General features: G+C 40.2%; 1 protein-coding gene across 13 annotated transcripts in view; it reads left to right on the top strand.

The window, feature by feature from the left end:
• Positions 1 to 21,557, top strand: part of DMD (dystrophin) — a 3,066,377-nt gene that overhangs the window by 931,305 nt on the left and 2,113,515 nt on the right. For all 13 annotated transcript variants that reach the window (XM_068268325.1, XM_068268327.1, XM_068268324.1 and 10 more), the window contains 2 exons: positions 3,812 to 4,000; positions 5,424 to 5,605. In XM_068268325.1, the coding sequence (XP_068124426.1) occupies positions 3,812 to 4,000; positions 5,424 to 5,605 (371 nt within the window). The remainder of the gene's footprint in view (positions 1 to 3,811; positions 4,001 to 5,423; positions 5,606 to 21,557) is intronic.

Genomic DNA, 21,557 nt, shown 5'->3' with positions numbered 1-21,557 from the left:
ATATGTTTTGTTTTAAACCATTCCATTGTTGCCCTGGCTTTATGTTTTAGGGTCATTGTCCTGCTGGAAGGTGAACCTCCGCCCCAGTCTCAAGTCTTTTGCAGACTCTAAGAGGTTTTCTTCCAAGTTTTCCTTGTATTTGGCTCCATGCATCTTCCCATCAACTCTGACCAGCTTCCCTGTCCCTGCTGAAGAGATGCACCCCTAAGCATGATGCTGCCACCACCATATTTGACAGTGGGGATGGTGTGTTCAGAGTGATGTCTGTGCAGTGTTAGTTTTCCGCCACACATAGCGTTTTGCATTTTGGCCAAAAAGTTCCATTTTGGTCTCATCTGACCAGATAGCCTTCTTCCACATGTTTGCTGTGCCCCCCACATGGCTTGTGGCAAACTGCAAATGGGACTTCTTATGCTTTCTGTTAACAATGCCTTTCTTCTTGCCACTCTTTCATAAAGGTCAACTTTGTACAGTGCATGACTAATAGTTGTCCCATGGACAGATTCCCCCACCTGAGCTGTAGATCTCTGCAGCTCGTCCAGAGTCACCATGGGCCTCTTGACTGCATTTCTGATCAGCGCTCTCCTTGTTCGGCCTGTGAGTTTAGGTGGATGGCCTTGTCTTGGTAGGTTTACAGTTGTGCCACACTCCTTCCAATTCTGAATGATCGTTTGAACAATGCTCCGTGTGATGTTCAAGGCTTTGGAAATCTTTTTCGAGCCTAAGCCTGCTTTACATTTCTCAATAACTTTATCCCTGACTTGTCTGGTGTGCTCTTTGGACTTCATGGTGTTGTTGCTCCCAATAATATCTTAGACAACCTCTGAGGTCATCACAGAGCAGCTGTATTTGTACTGACATTAGATTACACACAGGTGCAATTTATTTAGTCATTAGCACTCATCAGGCAATGTCTATGGGCAACTGACTGCACTCAGATCAAAGGGGGCTGAATAATTATGCACACACCACTTTGCAGTTATTGATTTGTAAAAAAATGTTTGGAATCATGTATGATTTTCGTTCCACTTCTCACGTGTACACCACTTTGTATTGGTCTATCACGTGGAATTCCAATAAAATTGATTCATGTTTGTGGCCGTAATGTGCCAAAATGTGAAAAACCTCAAGGTGGCCGAATACTTTTGCAACCCACTGTAACTACCTCCCAGTCAAAAACAGATACAGTTTTGACCCTTCCTCACACATGAGGCTACTAAAAGGTTTGTGCATGTCCCACTCATATCCTGCTTTGACTACTGCAACATTCTACTTTGTGACCTACTATAAATCAGACTGGCATTTCTCCAATCTAATGAACTTTCATTCAGCTTGGCTTACCCCCCCCCCCTCTTCTTCTTTTCTCAATCCCCTCCCTTACTTGTATGTGATTTACAATGCAGGTGACCGGGGATCATATTTAGTACACATATCACTTGTATTGCTCTCTGATATGGTCCCATTTATTTATAATGAATAATGGGATTGCACTGCTTTTGCACAGAATTGCATAAAACCATACCCTTCTGATGTCTTGCATATAGCTCACACTGTGTATTGCTGAAAACAGGGCCGGAGCTACCATAGGAAAAAATGGGCAATTGCCCCAGGGCCCCAGAGCCTGTAGGGGCCCCCAAGGTGTCCCTCCCCATCTTAACTGTTGCTCCCCAGGGACTCTGCAGAGTCTGTTGAGTTGGGAGGTGATTGGGGGAGGGTCAGTAGCCAGCTCAGGGGCCCAGGAGGGAAACTTGGCTGCAACAAAGAGCCTCTAATGATGCTTTATGGTTGAGGGTGTCTGTTGGGGGGCCCCCAGGCTAAATTTGCCCTAGGGCCCAATTGTTACTTGAACCGGCACTGGCTGAAAACATGATCAGCATCATAAAAATGGGAAAGGGACCTAATGCTAACTTTCTTTGTCAATTCATTTATTAGCTGCCAAGTATCCAGAGCATCTAGTTCATACTCCTGACCGGTCTCACAAACCTGCTCAGATTTTATGAAGTGGTGAATAAAAATGTAGATCTTGTGAAAACAAGAGATATAGTATACTTGGACTGTGAAAAGGCTTTTGATACTATTTCCCACTGCTAGGTGCAGAATCTGAGGATACAGGGACTAGGAGAAATTTTTTTTATGTGGATAGAGGGCTGGTTAAGGGACAGAAGGCAAAGAGTAGTGGTAAGCGGAACATACTCAAGATGGAAAAATGTTAGCGGTGGGGTACCGCAGGGATCGGTACTTGGCACTATTATTTTCACTGTGTTTATTAATGATTTAGCAGACAGAATTTAGAGTAATGTAGCCCTTGTCACAAATAATACAAAATTATGCAGAATCATTAACACTAAGGATTGTGAGATTTTACAACATGACCTTGACAACATTGGCCATTTGAGCAGGCAAATGGCAGATTACATTGCCTCACTGGAGAGAGGCTTTACAGATGCGTAGTCAGCCTATAGGCTGACAACGTATGCTGTTGCAACGCAGCGGGGTGGAGGGCCGATGGAGAGTTGCAGAAATGATGTCACATGGTGGGTGGAGCAAGCTTCAATAACAATGTTATCAGCTTTTGCTCAGCTGAGTTGATCCGCCTAGCTGATTGCTGGTTGGGGGCGGTTGCTGTATACACGCAGGATTATCTACAGAGGTGGTAATTATTTGCAGAGATGGTAATTATTGGCCACCTCAGCCGACTTAAATCTAGCATGTGCCTTTAGCATCCCCATCCCCAACCCACAACCCTCTAGGCTGCAAGCTCAAAATAGCAGATTCTTCCCCATAGTTTTCTGCTGTATTTATGCTGTTAAATGAACATGTAACTGTGTTGCTGCAGTAGATGTTTTTTACCATCCATGAACTATTGATGGAATTTGTACATGTGTTGCCAGATATTCAGATTGTACTGTGTCTGTGTATGAACTGTTTTTAATTTATGCATCTATGGCTCCCATTGTTATCTGTCTTGTACACATTGCAAGAGAAGATGTTGCAGCTATATACATAAATAATAATAATAATAATAATAGTAAAACCGGTATAATAATGTCAGTGCTATATAGAGGCGCAATAATTCTTATCTCAGGAACCAGCATTTCTTTGAAGATCTGCCACTTCAGTGTCCCACTGGCATTGGCAATCTTCCTGCCTTGATTATTGTGTTATACATGTCAGATGGATTATTTCTTTATAACATTTTTCCAAAGGTTTTTTTGCATAGACAACATAAATCTCTTTAAGGTATACCGTTTCCTCAGGGCAAATACAGCCGAGCTCAGATACAGACTGTAAACCCATGTTGACCTGTCCTAAGGAAAGATATGTACTTGTACTTCTTTCTTCTGTAATAAACTGGTTAACACTCCAATGTACAACCTTAACTCTAAAAAACATGTTTTTTTTTTTTCATTTGTTGTAACCTCTAGTGATAAATCCCACATTTATCATGTATTAGTGCTTTAGAAGCAGCATCAAATAAGAGACAGATTTAAGTATATCCATGTTTATCAAGCACTGAAGCTTATTTTGCCCGTCTCTCAGGCTCTCAATTCAATCCATTACAGCCATCACATACACATAAATCCATTGGGTGGAAAAAGCAATATCAGATAATGTAGCACAGATAAAAAAAAAGAAAAAATATTTTTTTTTTCTTATTAAACTATTTTTCATTTGCCATGCTTCTGCACAATGCCTAGGATTTTTTTTTAATTCCCATTTTCTACATTTTCCATTTTGCATAGAGGAATAGTTACAGCTTATGATTTCTTTACATAAGATCTAATTATAACATGAGCTATTGTTTCTGCAGCAGCCGGAAGGCTTGGATGACAGGCACTTTGGCAAGTTCGTGATGGAGCCAAGGGTGGACCTAGAAAGTTACCAATCAGCACTGGAAAGAGTGCTTGCTTGGCTTCTTTCTGCTGAAGATGCGTTGCAAAATCAAGCAGCAATTTCTGACAATGTTGAAGAAGTCAAAGAACAGTTTCATAACCATGAGGTAAGTGAAAAATAAATGTTGATACTTATGGATATGCCAGATGAAAGACATTTCTTATCATTCCAGAATTCTGTGTGGTATTATACAGTACAGCTTTAGAGCGTGTGCACACATTTAGCGGTCTTGAGTGAGGAATACCTCTTAGTAGCCTAACTTGCAGCTGTGCCTGGCCTCATTTAGGATTACTCAATGGCCCTAGATAATTAAAATGCAGATTACTGGGTTTTTTTGAGTGTGCCCCCCAAACACACACACACGCACACACACACACACGCGCACGCGCACACGCACACACACACACACACACACACACACACACACACACACACACACACACACACACACACACACAAGCAAGTGGGCAGTGTAGAGGCGGTGGTAAACAGACCCTAAGTAGCACACATGATATCCTCTTTAGTTGTAGGAAAAATTAGTCACTAAAATACTGAGACGTTTAATAACATATACAAAATAACATATACAAATTTTTTTTCTTGTAATTGTCTTGTCTTGTAATTAAGTTATTACTGAGCAAACAAAGTAGATAAAGTTCTTAGTTTCCCTCCCGGATAGATCAGAACATGTCTGTTTTTTTACATAGCTTAGTATTATATTAGCTGCACACAATTTTAGTTTAGCAACTGCACACTTATCAATAAGGTTGAAGTGGAGTGAATTGGGGTGAAGAAGAGGAATGAATATTAACCTTTCTGGGAGCTTCAAAAACATTTATATATTTTCCCTCTTAGGTTTATGCTGTTTAATACTTAAGACCATAGATTGAGTTTCATGCCTCTTAAAACCTTACCTCACTCAAAATAATTGTTAGTAAAGCTGAATGGGAGAGTGTGCTTTATTCACACAATATTCATACTTGATGCAGCCATTCCAGAGAATGTATCTTTGGAATAAATAGTCATGTGAACTTCCGTACCATCTATTGTCTTACATTTACCACCTAATACATACATTGAATGCTTATTAGTAAGTAGAACTACTCAGTTGACATATAATTATATTAAAAATATTCAAAAGTGCAATGTATACAGAGGAAGCAAGCAATCCAATTACAACTTGTTTTCACAGCCTAAGAAACCCTAGCTTCTCAAGCAATAAAAATACAAGAAGATTTTTTTCACAAAACCCTTCAAAAGTAGTGTACGTTTATATGAAAGAAAACTATGTACATTTGTGAATACACCATATTACAACAGAAGTAGGTAGTAGTTAAATTTGACCTGCCCATGTGTTTGTAAAGGAACTTGATGCGTTTTCCTTTTTCAGCATTGTCTTATCTTTCAGTCCTGGTAATTTTAGCACCTAAATGAGGTTGAAAATCAGCTTTATATCCCTGCATATAATTATAGAGTTATAAAATTTAACTATTTTCAACTCCTGCTATAAATGTTTTCTTCATTTCTAGGGCTTTATGATGGAATTAACATCTCATCAGGGAAATGTTGGTGAAGTTTTGCAAGCTGGAAGTCAACTATTATCTGTTGGGAAACTTTCTGATGATGAAGAGAATGAAATCCAGGAACAAATGAATCTGCTTAACTCCCGATGGGAAAGTCTCAGGTTGGCAAGCATGGACAAGCAAAGCAAGTAAGTTAGAATATTTTTCATTTTCATTCCAAACATAAAGAAGTTACCAAGTTGTTATAAAAGCTTACTTCATTATTTTGTGAGTGACCATATGGAACACACATGGAATATGTCTGTCTATTTTTACTACAGAGGCTTGGGGAGAGCTACATAGAATTGTTTTTTTAAATTATACACATACCTATATGAAAGATTGTTAGTGTTTTGTGGGCATGGGTACAAAAATGAGATGGTTGTATTAGGAGGTGCTGAAAAGTGAATGATCCAAGGCATGAACCATATATGCTATTCTACTTATTTAAATGACAACTGAAGCGAGAGGGATATGGAGGCTGCCATATATATTTCCTTATAAGCAATACCAGTTGCCTGGCATCCTGTTACTAATACTTTTAGTGATAGACACTGAAAAAGCATTCAGCAGATCAGGTGTTTCTGACATTATTGTCAGATCTGACAAGATTATCTCCATGTTTGTTTCTGGTGTGATTCAGGCAATATTGAAGCCAAATAGATCAGCAGGGCTGCAAGGGAATTGGTATTGTTTAAAAGGAAATAAATATGGCAGCCTCAATGTGTTTCTCACTTCAATTGCCCTTTAAGATGCTTGGCTTATTACTTTTCATGTTTTTTTTTTTAAAGAGACACTGAAGCAAAAAAAATATATGATATAGTGAATTGGTTGTGTACTATGAATAATTACTAGAAGATTAGCTGCAAAGAAAATATTCTCTTACTTTTATTTTCCGGTATATAGTGTTTTTTCTAACATTGCATCATTCTATAATATGTGCAGATTACACAGCACTTAGCATTCAAAATGATTCTTTCAGAGCAGTCTGTGAACTAATGACCTCTCCTCTGGCAGAGAAAAAGTAAATAGTTCAGGAACAGTTGAGATAATAAAAGTCAGAAAACAGCCCTCTCCACGACTTTGAAAGTCATAGAGCTTAATGGCTTTTTTGCATAGAGATAACAACTGGAGTTTCTTAACTCTTCCTGTACTGGAAACAATTAGACTGATGTATCTGATCTTAATGTTTTATTTCTTAATTGTACTACATATACAAATCATAATATCATAATTTTTTTTTCGCTTCAGTGTCTCTTTAAGTAACTCTGTACTGAATAAATAGAAAGAAAACAGATACTTGCCTAAGCAGATAGAAGTGTTCACCACCACTGTCTGGGACACTCTTGTTGTTTGTGGCCATGCTTCCTTCTGTTAATCAGCGTGGCCGTACTGCACCTACATGAGTGCAGCCACGCCCAGTGGCTTCCCTCTACTATGGGAAAGATCTAATTTGTTTTCCTTTTCTTCAGTACAAGCTTACTGGAACACTTCCAAAAGTATGTCAATAAACAAATGTTATTAAGAAAAAGCAATAATACTATCACGTTTGGTATAAGACGTATGCACAGAGGATCAGATTAGTCGTCAAAACGTAAGCTAGGATCATACACGAGATATCCGATAGCTGTGTTACAATTGGCTGAGACAAATCCTAGGTCGTTTAACAGGCTAAGGTTATACACGGGTGGTCAGATGGCTGAGGTACAATAGGCTGAGACAAGAGCTAGGTCGTTAAATTGGCTTGGATCATACACGGGTGGTCAGATGGCTTAGGTACAACAGGCTGAGACAGAGTCGAGGTCAAGGAGTAGCAAAAGTCATACACAGCAAAAGTCATACACAGTAAATCAAGAAAATAACACACACTAGTCTGAAGAATAGATATATATCGGAAACACTGCATATATATCTATTAGAGCAACTAGACTAATAACATACAATAATATCACAGAGTGCCCAGCACCAGCGTACTGATTGCTATCACGGGCAATGACGGACTGCAGCCCAAGGGCTTAAATACAGGATCAAAGGCAGGAAAAAACAGCCAATCACAACAACTAATAGAGAGGAGCTGACCAATAGAATCTCATTAGCCAGAAAGTGTCAGCTGATAGCATGTCAGCTGACACTAATCTCTAAGAGGCCGTCTCAGAGCATAAAAGCTTCTTTGAGCCGCACGCGTCTGGCTGAGGAGATTGGAGGAACATGCAGGCTCAGCCACGACCGCAGGGGAGGCGAAGATGCCGCTAGTAGAATTTATCTGCAAAGCTCTGTTTCTGGAGCTGCTGACAGGTAAGAGCGTTACAAATACACTATGATTTCACATAGTGTGCTGGATGTTCTGTAAAGTATAACCACAACTACAGTGCTTGGGACTCAGATACCTACTATAAAAAAATGTCCCTACAATGGAGTGTGGACCCTGATGCTTTAAATCTTTGCTTTGCCATGAGAAAACAAAGTTCCAGGAAACTAAAACGTTCTCATGCTTCTGTACATTGAAACCATTACATTTTTGACAGCTCTGATTTCTGTTTTAGTTCTATTGGCCAGGTTGCTTGTAATGTTAAACCACAATGATATTGGCGCTAAGGTCATCTCCATTGAGAAAACCTCCAGCACAGGGTTCATCAAGTGTTAAAGAAATAAATACCTTCAGCTCTGTACAGTGCAAGAATCAATAACATATATTGTTTCAGTTTGCTCACTTTTTTTAGCTATGGGTAAAAAAACAGTTAGTCTAAATTTTCATAAACAGAAACTGTCATATGGGTATGTTACAGCTAGTTAAAAATTAGGGGTAACCTAGCAAAGTTTCATGAAGAGCCACTATATTTGCTTATGTCCAAGAAAGAGGTGGCAGCAAAAGGAATCAATTTACCTGGATGTCCACCTCTTACTGTGATACTGCACACTGCGCTCCATCCTCCCAATACTTCCCTTCTCTCAGCAGGAGTTACGTTGAGTAGTTAAGCTACCTTTATTCTGCAGCATGGAGGAAGGTGACAATTGCTGGGCAGTGCGTACTCCAAGTAATGTTGTCTTTCCATGGTTGCAAATGAGTACTATGTGAACTTGGTGTTGATTCTGGAAAATTGTAACTAGCTTGATTCCAACTGTAGTGTACATTTTTTTTTGTTTGATGTTTTTTTTTTAGTATTATTTCCCTTGAACCCTTACAACTTGAAATACTTTCTTAAGTACAAATTGTGCAAGTCAGCAGTGAGATGTAAGCACATTGCTTCATAAATGTAAATCAATTGTAACCTTTTTCACAAATTTTCCAATACAGCTCCAAGACACACATAAACAAAACATCCTTATAAGTGAAAGCTGTGTTGCTGTGAAATGTAAAATGCTTTGGAAACTATAGAAATAAAGATTTCAGTACTCCATTTTTATTCTGGAGACATAGTTAATAACTCTCAGAAAGCAAGAGATCAATATATTTTAGTACAAATAATCTGTACCAATATGTTTTCTAATGGATTACAAGCTGTTATGCTTCTTAGCCTGTTCTGTGTATACAGAAGTAGCAGTTATCAAGTATTCTGTGTGACTTGTTTCACTCAGCCCTTATTCAATTCACTTTTTCTCCTGAGTTTTCCCCTAGATGATATTTTTGCATCTTATCAATAAAATTCCCTTTAAGCAACTTGCAAGCAAGAAAATACTCAGACAATAAATACATAAAGTACATTTCTGTCTGATCCAGGGAAGGCAAAAAAAAAAAAATTAAACCTTACAGGGTTTAGCCAATTTACCTTTAAAGTGAAAAAAATCTTTCTCAAATCCAGGTGGCAAACAAATAAAATCCCATGATCAACACCACTAGGAATTATCAAGTAATTATAGCCGTGGATGTCCTTCAATGCAAGGAAAGTATCCAAGCCTTCTTTAAAGAGAATCTGTATTTAAAAAATGTAGCATAAAGAAACATACCTATGTGTTTGAGGACATCTCCTATTACCCTTTGTCATAATTTTGCAGCTCCCCGCCGCATCAAGCATCATTAAAAACATTTTTATAAACTTTGTTTATAAACAAAAAAAATGGCTGCCAAAACAGGAAGTATGTCAGCAGAGCTTCTTTTACCCTGCAGCTCTAATCCACTGAAGTGTGACAGGCTGTTTGTTTCTTCTGACCCTGCAGATTCGAGCACTCTGCCTGTTACTGGGATTGCTCAGCATGTGACAGTCCAGGCAGCTAATTTCACAGCCTCACAGAGGACGATTTATCCTGGTTACAGCTTGTTGTTTTTACAAGCTGTAAAAAGCCTGCTGGAGTCTGCAGGCTCAGAAGAAACAACCAGCCTGTCACTCAAAACGCAGCTCTCTCCCTGGTCAGCCTCAGAGGCAGCGCTCACTGATATCGGAGAGCAGAGAGGCTGCCTAATCTAAATAACACACACGGGAGTGTGCATAGAGAGGCCTGGAGGGGGGGGGGGCGTGCATAAAAGATCAACAACACTGAAGAGTTGGCTGCCTTCCAGACACAGGGCGACAAATCTGACAGGAGAGAGATAAGTTGATTTATTACAGAGACAGTGATAGTAGAAAGTGCTGCAGTAAGCCAGAGCACATTAGAATAGGTTTAGGAACTTGTAGGATAGTAGACAAAAGGATGACATTTTTGTTACAGAGCCCCTTTAAATGCAGATACAGATCTTGCCATATGTACTTCCTGTAGTAAAATATTTCACATCTTAACTACTCTTACTTTAATAAATAATCCTAAATAAATAGCAAAACCTTTTTTCCTTCATACACAGATCATGCCTCCCTGTGCACTTTGTACAGGCTTAGGGACAAAGAGCATATCTGCCAAGCTTGTGTATTGCCCTCTGATATATATACGTTAATCCGGTCAAACTTAGCCACCTTTTTTCCATGCTAAATGAGCCTGATTTGTCCATCCTTTTTTAGTAATTAAGACCTTAAATCCCCCCTGATTAATTTAGGTGCCCATCTTTGTACCTGTTGTAGTATGACAATGTACTTCCTATAGAGTGGTGCCCAAAACTGTATACCATCCTCCAGATGTGGCCTAACATGATTTGTGCAGAGGAAGTAATATATTCGCATCTTGTGATTTCATTTCCTGATTGAAATTTTAGGTTAGTTATGATAGACAAGCAAAGTAGTGAAAGCTTCTGTATAAAATCAGAATGCTCTGTTTCCTCTTAAAGTGGCAAATTGATTTAAAAAGTGGTGAAACAGGAACTGATGACTTACTAGCTGGCATATCTCTATAAATGTGCCCCTTAGACTTTGGCAGGGGCATTGCTAGGATCTTAAGAGATCTGGGGGACTTTTGAGAACTCTAGCCAGAAAATGGGTTTGGCCACGCACCAGAATGTGGATGTGGTCATGGATGGAGCCAAATTTATATGAACTTAACAGCTGTCTAAGTAGGCCTGTTGGAAATGTTGAATGAAGCCCCCTCTCCAATAATACAAAAAAAAAATTGCAGCATATCACATAAATAGGTAGTTTCATTTAAATATATAACTGGGCAGAGTTACCTGGCTTCTGTGCTGGCTGGTCTGCATTTCTGCTGGGCGGGCTGGCCTGCTGCCAGGTTATCTGGCAGTTTCCCCACAGTATTCCATGACCTTCTAGTGGATTCCCTCCAGGCTCCCACAGGCCTCCCACTGAGGCACCACAACTATCATCATGCCCCATAGTAGAACCACAGATCCCTGCATGCCCTGGCCCCTCATAAAGGCATCACAGTGCCCAGCATGGCACCATAACACCCAGTATGCCCACATACAGGCACCACAGCACCCAGCATACCCCTGATTGGTGCACCACAGCTCCCAGCATGCCCACCACTGAGGCACCACAGCTGAATCTGCCTGGGGCCATCCGAGACACCCCAGAATAGATCCGGGGCATGTGACACTGATCTTTGGGGCTAGCAACGCCCCTTGACTTTGGTGCAAGTTTATAAGTTCCTTCTTTCCATGGTACAAAACCAAAAATTGGTGGTGGAAACCAGGGCTGGACCATCAACCAGGCACTTCAAGAACCTGATTGGGGCCCCATCAGTGTCCAAAGGGCCCCCTCTGAGCCGCTCAGAATGTATTCCTAGGCCAGGAAGGCTGTAGCTGCAGGGGACATGCAGTTTGTGCTGTTCGTTCTGCCTGTTTTTCAGGAGAAGTATCTATTTGTTGCCATTATTGCAGCACCTCCCTCTTAGCCAATAATTATCTCGTGGGGCTGCTGTGACTGGCTGGATTGGTTCTGCCCCTTGCCTGTAGAGCTAGCAGCCGATGAGGAGGGAGAGTCAGCACGAGCACGTTATTTGAAATGACAAGCTGAAATGTGATGGCTTCCTTTCCTGCAGCTTTTCATGCTCCTGTCTGCTGGTGTTGCTGCTTGCTGATTCTGTGAGAGAGGAGGAAGAACAGGATGGATTCTTATCAGCAGAGAAGGGGGAGAGAAAGGGCATTCCTGAGGAGAGGGGGATAGGAATGAAAGCGCTGGGACAAGGCAGTGACTGCACTTACATCTGCTAGGTGAGAAAAGCAGGCTGACAACTGTTGCAGGCCAGACACTTCTCATGAATCACTGTGAATCTATTCAGTGATTGTGTCAGGCTGACTGCATCATTAACTGATAAGGCATTGTTAGCCAAACTTAGAGGTTAAACCTTCTCATTCTAGTGTAATAATGGGATCAATTGCCTGTTGATTATTCTGGTTTTTATGTATGCTTTGTAGAATGTGCTGCAGAAAGTGCAGCCTCTTATGGAAAACTGTGAACTATTCCACATATTGCCATGTTAATGTAGACATCTGTATGAGTTTTGAAAGACTTTTCTAAACAGCAGAAACACTATCAGTATCTGCTCTGCTTTATATGGAAGAATTAGTTTGTTGAAATAGAATACTTCAACCATGTGCTTTTGGGGTTAAAGCGGAACTGTAAATTCCCCTAAAAACAAACTGTTTCACAAACTGTTTCTCCAAGCCCCCAGCAGCCGTCCTGTCCTGCACGATCTTCCGTTCTCCCACCGTGGTGCAGCTTTGTTACCGGTGACTTACAAGTTGATGATAACTGCGCCTGCACGGCCCGGGCTATGCAAAGCTTTCTTCGTGTTCCAGCCCGCAATATGCGCAAGACGCTATAGCCGGCAGGAACCTGAACAAAGCTACGCATAGCCTGAGCCATGCACGTGCAGTTGCTGTAAGTCGATGGTAAGGAAGCTGCACCGAGGCTGGAGAACGGAAGATTGTGCAGGACTGGCCTGGGACAGGACGGCTGCTGGGGGCCTGGGGAAGCCCCAGGTAAGTGAAAAAGTATGTTTTTAGGGAATTTACAGTTCCGCTTTAACGATAGACTAACTAGTAGTGGTTGCGGATAAAGCATTAGAGGGGGCATTAGGCATTGAGGTTGGGGGTAGGCACCAGGCAACGAGGGTTGTGGTTTGGCACAAGGCTGCAAAGGTTAGTGTTTGATTTAGGGAAGTATTAGGTTAGGCACCAATGGCTCCTTTTCTCCCTTCAGCCGCTGGGCCCCTCAGAAAGTTGGCTGACTGAGCCTGTCATGGTCTACTGCGCATGCACTGCCCTGGCTGCACCCCACCTCAATTGCATTCTTGTAACCAGGAGCGTTTGGCGCATGTGCAGTTGCAGGTACAGTATATGGCCTACACTTATGGCTCTAGGCCCCGCATATGACACTCGCCCCAGGCCCCGTGTACTCTAAGGCCGCCTCTAGAAGGCTGGCTGACAAACAGACGCTCTTCAGTCCAGTCCTCCGTGAGAGCAAATCAGCGTGCATCCCCCTGTTCTGTTCTCGCCATCACGTCAGCTGCGCTGCTGACGTCATTGGCCCTTGCCCTCCCTTCTCGCTCAGTTGCTCAGTAGTGTGAGAGCACAATGTGCACAGCGCAGCTCAGTGTTTGAGTAGAGGAGAGAGGATACAGGCAGCATAAGCGTATAATACGAATATATATATATATATATATATATATATATATATACTATATATACAGTGGTGTGAAAAACTATTTGCCCCCCTCCTGATTTCTTATTCTTTTGCATGTTTGTCACACTTAAATGTTTCTGCTCATCAAAAACCGTTAACTATTAGTCAAAGATAACATAATTGAACACAAAATGCAGTTTTAAATGATGGTTTTTATTATTTAGTGAGAAAAAAAACTCAAAACCTACATGGAGCTGTGTGAAAAAGAAATTGCCCCCTGAACCTAATAACTGGTTGGGCCACCCTTAGTAGCAATAACTGAAATCAAGCATTTGCGATAACTTACAACGAGTCTTTTACAGCGCTCTGGAGGAATTTTGGCCCACTCATCTTTGCAGAATTGTTGTAATTCAGCTTTATTTGAGGGTTTTCTAGCATGCACCGCCTTTTTAAGGTCATGCCACAACATCTCAATAGGATTCAGGTCAGGACTTTGACTAGGCCACTCCAAAGTCTTCATTTTGTTTTTCTTCAGCCATTCAGAGGTGGATTTGCTGGTGTGTTTTGGGTCATTGTCCTGCTGCAGCACCCAAGATCGCTTCAGCTTGAGTTGACGAACAGATGGCCGGACATTCTCCTTCAGGATTTTTTGGTAGATAGTAGAATTCATGGTTCCATCTATCACAGCAAGCCTTCCAGGTCCTGAAGCAGCAAAACAATCCCAGACCATCGCACTACCACCACCATATTTTACTGTTGGTATGATGTTCTTTTGCTGAAATGCTGTGTTACTTCTACGCCAGATGTAATGGGACACGCACCTTCCAAAAAGTTCAACTTTTGTCTCGTCGGTCCATAAGGTATTTTCCCAAAAGTCTTGGCAATCATTGAGATGTTTTTTAGCAAAATTGAGATGAGCTTTAATGTTCTTTTTGCTTAAAAGTGGTTTGCGCCTTGGATATCTGCCATGCAGGCCGCTTTTGCCCAGTCTCTTTCTTATGGTGGAGTCGTGAACACTGACCTTAATTGAGGCAAGTGAGGCCTGCAGTTCTTTAGATGTTGTCCTGGGGTCTTTTGTGGCCTCTCTGATGAGTTTTCTCTGCGCTCTTGGGGTAATTTTGGTTGGCCGACCGCTCCTGGGAAGGTTCATCACTGTTCCATGATTTTGCCATTTGTGGATAATGGCTCTCACTGTGGTTCGCTGGAGTCCCAAAGCTTTAGAAATGGCTTTATAACCTTTACCAGACTGATAGATCTCAATTACAGTACTTTTGTTCTCATTTGTTCCTGGATTTCTTTGGATCTTGGCATGATGTCTAGCTTTTGAGGTGCTTTTAGTCTACTTCTCTTTGTCAGATAGCTCCTATTTAAGTGATTTCTTGATTGAAACAGGTGTGGCAGTAATCAGGCCTGGGGGTGACTACAGAAATTTAACTCAGGTGTGATAAACCACAGTTAAGTTATTTTTTAACAAGGGGGGCAATCACGTTTTCACACAGGGCCATGTAGATTTGGAGTTTTTTTTCTCACTAAATAATAAAAACCATCATTTAAAACTGCATTTTGTGTTCAATTATGTTATCTTTGACTAATAGTTAATGGTTTTTGATGAGCAGAAACATTTAAGTGTGACAAACATGCAAAAGAAAAAGAAATCAGGAAGGGGGCAAATAGTTTTTCACACCACTGTATATATATATATATATATATATATATATATATATATATATATATATATATACATATATAAAACATTGACATCATGTGTTTGTGTGTGTGTGTGGGGGGGTGGGGAGGGGGGTTGAGAGAGGGGTGCCCAGATCTGCTACATTGCTTAGGGCCCCATTTGGCCTTAATCCGGCTCTGGTGGAAACAATTGTAGCTAAAATTTGAAAGAGATGTAAAGCAACAAACTAGTGAAAACTTAAAACAAAAGTACTTGAACATAAACTTTGTACAGCCCTTTGCTTTTATCTGCCTCCCTTGCAAGGTATTATTTCAGTGTAATTTAGTGATATGGGGCACCAGAACCTGCCAAGGACAACCACAGTGTCAGAGGTGCAAACAGGTGATAGGGAACAGTTTGTTAAGGATTACAACTATTTAAATCATCTATAGAAGTGATTTTTAGCAGCACAGGGCCAATAGAGAGCTAATATTGTGATTGAGGGAGGGCCCCTCTGGCCCAAGGGCCCCGATGCGGTCGCTACCTCTGCACCCACTATTGCTACACCACTGGTGACTGCAGAACACTAGTAACTCTTTGTTCAGCTGCAATAACATGACCTCCCCCTATTCCGATCATTTCCGTTCATAAGTAAGGGGTAAGATGTTGCTACTACAACATAGGGATTGAAAACTATGTAAAATTATATGATAAATGCTGGAATAACGGTGATGATTATGTGGTGGAATAACTAGAAGATACAGTGTGCCTACAATTTAAATAAATAAAATGTTTCCTTAATCGATTAAATAAAACCACCTCTTACTTTCCAGATGACCCACATACTATACATGACCATTAACAAAAAACGGTGTTTTCCTTTCAAGGCCAGTATTAATATTAACAGTAATGGGATTTAACCATGATATTTTTCTCAGTGGTAGCATACAGAATGTATAAACTCCTAGGAGAGGTAATTGCATGGATAAAATTATAGAGATCATGCATAAAACTTTCCCTAGGCATACATTTTCCAGACTTTTGAAAAGTAAAGTCTTTATACCCTCAATTTCTTTTTTAAAAGCTGTTTAATATCCAACCCATCCAACTGCTTTAAAATAAAATGTAGAACTGCAATTCAGAAGTACACAGTCTTTACTGCAATCCAATAGTGTGTATGCAGATGCCTTTTTATGATTTTAATAAATACCACTAAATATCAGATTCATTAATCTTTAGATATGGCTATGTGTGTTTAACAAACAACTATTATTTATTTTCAAAGTCACAAGAAAATATACCGTATTAGTAGAATGTAAAAAGTGTTTGGATAATTGCATATACAGGGCCTTATGCAATTTGAGGTGATTAGAAAGTTACAGCGGGCAAGCTTCTTATCCCCTGACATCACTCAGGATTTACAAGCAAATTCAACTGTGGGCTGTAGCTGGGTGGTGTTCAAGCATTAAGAGCATTATTTTGGTGAATAGTATGTATTCGCTTGAGCAATCCATCTGTGTGTCAGGTGATGGGGATTAAGATTTTGAGCTGTGGTGCTCTCCTTCAGCACCACAGCACTGCTGCCTCACTCCCCAGGAGATGCACGTGGCCTCATCTGTCACATGATGCGCTCTGCTAGAGCTACAAAGCTTCCCACCACTTACCTGACATTCAACGTGGCATCCCTGGCTCTTACTACCTGTTGCTCTGTGCCAACCCTCTGGACCAGCTGTGACCCCCCCGCTCTCCACTGCTTCTTGTAGCACATAAGCTTTAAATACTGCATAGGCCAACACCTAATAATTTAATGCTAACTATATGTGCACTGCTCCCTTTAGACTAGATGTGTTCCCCATCTCTGTGCCCAGAAGAAGACGGGGGTGCATAGGTCCTAAGGGGCTTATGTGGGAATGTTGGAGCCCCCTTAAATAAGGGGACCAGCTGTGACTGCCAATGCTGTTCTACTCTGTTTCTTGTAACACTAGAGCCCTGATAAGAACATCTTCATGGCTCGTATAACCAAGTGTGTTTTCAGAGTGCGTTTGAAGGTTTCCAGACTCGGGGCATGACAAATCGGCTGAGGGAGAGAGTTCCAAAGGAAAGAGACAGCCCGTGAGAAGTCTTGGATGCGAGAGTGAGAGGAGGTGACTAGGCTAGAGGACAAAAGGGTCTCCTGTGAGGAACGGAGGGTCCGGGCGGGGAGGTATCTGGAGATACAATATGCAATTCACTTTTCCTCCTGAGTTTTCTCCTAGGAAATGAATTTTCATCTTTGATTTAAAATAACTTTTTAGCACTTTACAATAGAAAAAGTACAAAAAAGTATGTTTAAAAAGTACTGCCAAAACTATTTTGAGTATTTATTTGCTTGTTGGTAGTTTAAAAAGGCATTTTATTTACAAGTTTAGAAAATATCACCTAGGTGAAAACTCAGGTGAAAAAGTGAATTGCATATGGCTCCAGGCCCATGTGTAATTCACTTTTTCTCCTAAGTTTTCTCCCAGGAGATAATTTTTCATCTTCAATTTAAATTAACTTTTTAACACTTTACGATGGAAAAAATATCAAAAAGTAGGTGAAAAAGTACTGTCAAAATAATTTTGAGTATTTGCTTGCTGGTGGTAAAAGGCATTTTATAATTACAAGTCATGAAAATATCCCCTTGGAGAAAACTCAGGTGAAAAAGTGAATTGCATAAAGCCACAGGACCCATATGCAATTCATTTTTTTCTCTTGAGTTTTTTCCTAGGTGAATATGTTCACATCTTGTCAGTATAAGGCTTTGTAAACCATCAGCAAGCAAGAAAATACTCAAAATCATTTTGATAGTATTTTTCACCTACTTTGTGGTACTTTTTCAAATATTAAATGCTGAAGTTATTTTAAAATGCAGTAGGGTATTGTACCGTGGTAGCCATCAGTAAAAGCAAGAAGTTTTCAGGATGATACCTTTTATTGACTAACTAAAAAGAATAAGCAAGCTTTCGGCTTTGCAGCCTTCGTTGGGCTTAAATCCTGTTTGCTTTCAGGCTGATGGTACAGACAGCTTATATACATCAAAAGGGGATAGACAGATTTTTTTCAAGCATAAATACATATCATTAAGATGCCTTAAGTGAAACAGAACATCTAAATGGGGTGGGAGGTTGTTAGCTGAGATAGTAATCCTTATTTACACCATGCTACTAGACCTGGGAGTTGGATTGTCACAGAGGCATCATGAATTCTGAGTTCACAAGTTTAGCTGTAAAGGCTGAGAAATAGTTTTGGCATTAAATGGACTCCGAGCTCAAAATTTCTGAGGGAAGGCCTAGGAGAAGAGCCAGGATGCCGTCGTGGGACCTCCCAAACTACACTGGGCTGCAGAAAGCCCAAGGTGAGTACCAATTTAATTTTTTTTTTAGCTCGGAGTCCCTTTAATGCCAAAACTATTTCTCAGCCTTTATAGCTGAACTTGTGAATTCAGAATTTACGATGCCTCTGTGACAATCCAACTCCCAGGTCTAGTATCATGGTGTAAATAAGGATTATTATCTCAGCTAACAACCTCCCACCCCATTTAGATGTTTTGTTTCACTTAAGGCATCTTAATGATATGTATTTATGCTATGCTACCAATTTAATTTTCATTTTGAGCTCAGAGTCCCTTTAAATATCTTCATACCAATGTATAAAGTTGTTGTCCTTATTCAAGCCTTTGTCCACCGCTTTGTACCAATTAATAGCAGAAACAAAATTTATAAATCGGTTCAAAGTGGTGGACAAAGGCTTGAATAAGGACAAAAACTTTTTATATTGGTATGAGGCTGAAAAAAAATCTGTGTATCCCCTTTTGATGTTGCATGTATATAGCTGTCTGTACCATCAGCCTGCAAGCAAACATGATTTAAGCGCAACGAAGGCTGCAAAGCTGAAAGCTCACTTAGTCTTATTCTTTTCAGTTAGCCAATAAATGGTATCATCCTGATTTAAAACTTCTTATTTTAAAAATAAGTTGAATAAATGATCTCCTAGGAGAAAACTCAGGTGAAAAAGTGAATTGTAGATGGGCCCAGTGCTGCAATTAATTTTTACTCCTGAGTTTTCTCCTAAGTGATATTTTCAAACTTGTCAATAAAAAGTGTTTTAAACCCACAGCAAGCAAGAAAACACTTAAAATTCTGTTGGTAGTACTCTTCCACTTACTTTTTGGTACTTTTTCAATTGCAAAGTGCTAAAAAGTTATTATTATAAACAGAGAATGAAAAAAAAGGTTATCTCCAAGGTGATAATGTCACAACCACCACCATTTAAACAAATACTGAAAATAATTTTGACAGTACTTTTTTAACAACTTTTGGCACTTTCACCATTGAAAAATGCTAAAAAATGTATTTCATTTGAAGATGAAAACCCAGGAGAAAAAGTGAATTGCATATGGCCCCAGGATTTGAATTTTGGCTGTTCCAATTCAGTATGCAGTACTTATTCAGTAAGGAGGCATTGGGTAAGACCCCCTAACATTGCAGGGTAGCCTACCGAGTGCATCCTTAGTGGTGGCAGCTCTAAATCACTTTGAGCCTGTCAGGAAAAATAAATTACTATACACATGAATTACATTTTTTACTTTCTATTTTAATTATTACATTTTATAAATAGATTTTCAAAATATTATTCAAATTGTGTTATTTAGAATGGCCAGCATGTTAACCAGCCTGAACACTATTCTTTGTATCCACTGCAGAAGAGGCCTTAAATATATTTTATATTCATTTATTGCATTTTTATTGTTTAATATTCAATTTCAATTATAACTTTTTTGACAATTAAAATTTTCAAATTATTATTCAAATGTTATTTAGAATGGCTGGCGTATTTTCCAGCCTAAACACTCCCTTGCATCCACTGCAACAGAGGCCTTACAGTTTTGGCATTTACCAGCTTAAAGGAACATTATCAAGCCGAATGTTCTAAAGTGTACAAATAATGTCTAAGTAGTTGTGTAAACATTGTCCTACTTTTCATGTTAAATATCAGAGGCAAAAGCTTTAATTCACTGTGTGTAGGATTTAGCTCTATTGGGATAATTTATTCTCAAAAGGAGTGTCTGCTTCAATGCACAACAAGTGTTGTTTTTTTGCATATCAGACTACAGAGTATTTTTCTCTGAAAGCAAAAAAAAAAACAATATGAAAAGCTGTGGTGTCACAGACAATTACAAATGTTTATAACAAGTTACATTTCCTCTGCTCTCTGCAGACACTTCAGTCAGAGACACAGGACACAGGACTTTCTCTCTCACACACATAAGGTTAACAGATACACTGTGAGGGAATTCGCCCCCCTCTCATGGCTCACTCTGCCATCAGATTAGAGAAGACTGCCTGAGTTTAGAGTGAAAGGAATTTGATACAGTAAACAAAAGAGATAAGCAAATTAAATGTATACATCATTATTCACCAGCACTTCAGGAACTCTCTCAATCCGAGGTTAAAAAAAAACATGTTAATTGATAGTGTTCCTTTAACCTCTTAAGGACCACGGGCTTAAACCCCCCTAAAGACCAGGCCATTTTTCACAAAAAGGGTCACTTCAGCTTTAAGGCCTCACTGCAGGGCCGTACAGCTCAGCACACAAGTGACCCCCCCCCCACACACACTTTTCTCCCCACCAACAGAGCTCTCTGTTGGTGGTGTCTGATCACCCCCCCAGTGTTTATTTTTTCCCATAAATATTTATTTGTTTTATTTTGTAATATGTTTTAGTATTTTTCTATTTATTTTGTAATCCCCCCTCCCTCCCTCCCACAGCCAGCCAATCAGCGTGATCGGCTGTCATAGGCTCTAGCCTATGACAGCGGATCACTTTTGAGCCACCCAGGGGGACAGCCATGTCACGCAGCTGTCCTCTGCACAGTGCTGCCATAGATCAAAGCTCTGTACCGTGTTAAAAGATGGCTGTTGCGCAATCGCCACTGGGAGACTGAAGGCAGAGCGGAGCTCCGTCATCCAAGCGGGGGATGCATGTGCATCGGCAAGCGTGATGCTCCAGGACCTTATGCCGATGAGCATTAGGTGGTCCTGGGGCTGCCACCATGGCCATGCCCATCAGTGTAACATGATTGGCAAGTGGTTAAACATTGTTCTTTGCATCCACTCTAGCAAGACAAGCCAAACAAATAACATTTATATTGTCAAAAATAGAGCACATATTGTGTTTGTGCTGGATAATACTATACACAAGCTTGCTGCTGGAGTAGCTTGGACTTGCATACTAAGTTGGATGTATTCATCATCCTCAAGCATATATTTGCATTGTGAACTGCCATTTGCCGCCTATGCTTTGCAGCTTTGCTTGTGCTGGATAATACTATGTACAAGATTCCTACTGGAGAAGCTTGGATTTGCATATTAGACTGGATGCACTTTGTGCTTGCCATTTATAGTGTGAATGCAGTTGATTTGCTGCATGTTGAACTTATCCTGCTTATTGTTCACAGCACCAGTGTTATTCACA

This window comes from Hyperolius riggenbachi, chromosome 2, assembly GCF_040937935.1.
Source record: "Hyperolius riggenbachi isolate aHypRig1 chromosome 2, aHypRig1.pri, whole genome shotgun sequence".
Taxonomy (NCBI): domain Eukaryota; kingdom Metazoa; phylum Chordata; class Amphibia; order Anura; family Hyperoliidae; genus Hyperolius; species Hyperolius riggenbachi.
Note: the sequence above shows the minus strand (reverse complement) of the source record. Positions and strands in the feature narration are given on the sequence as shown.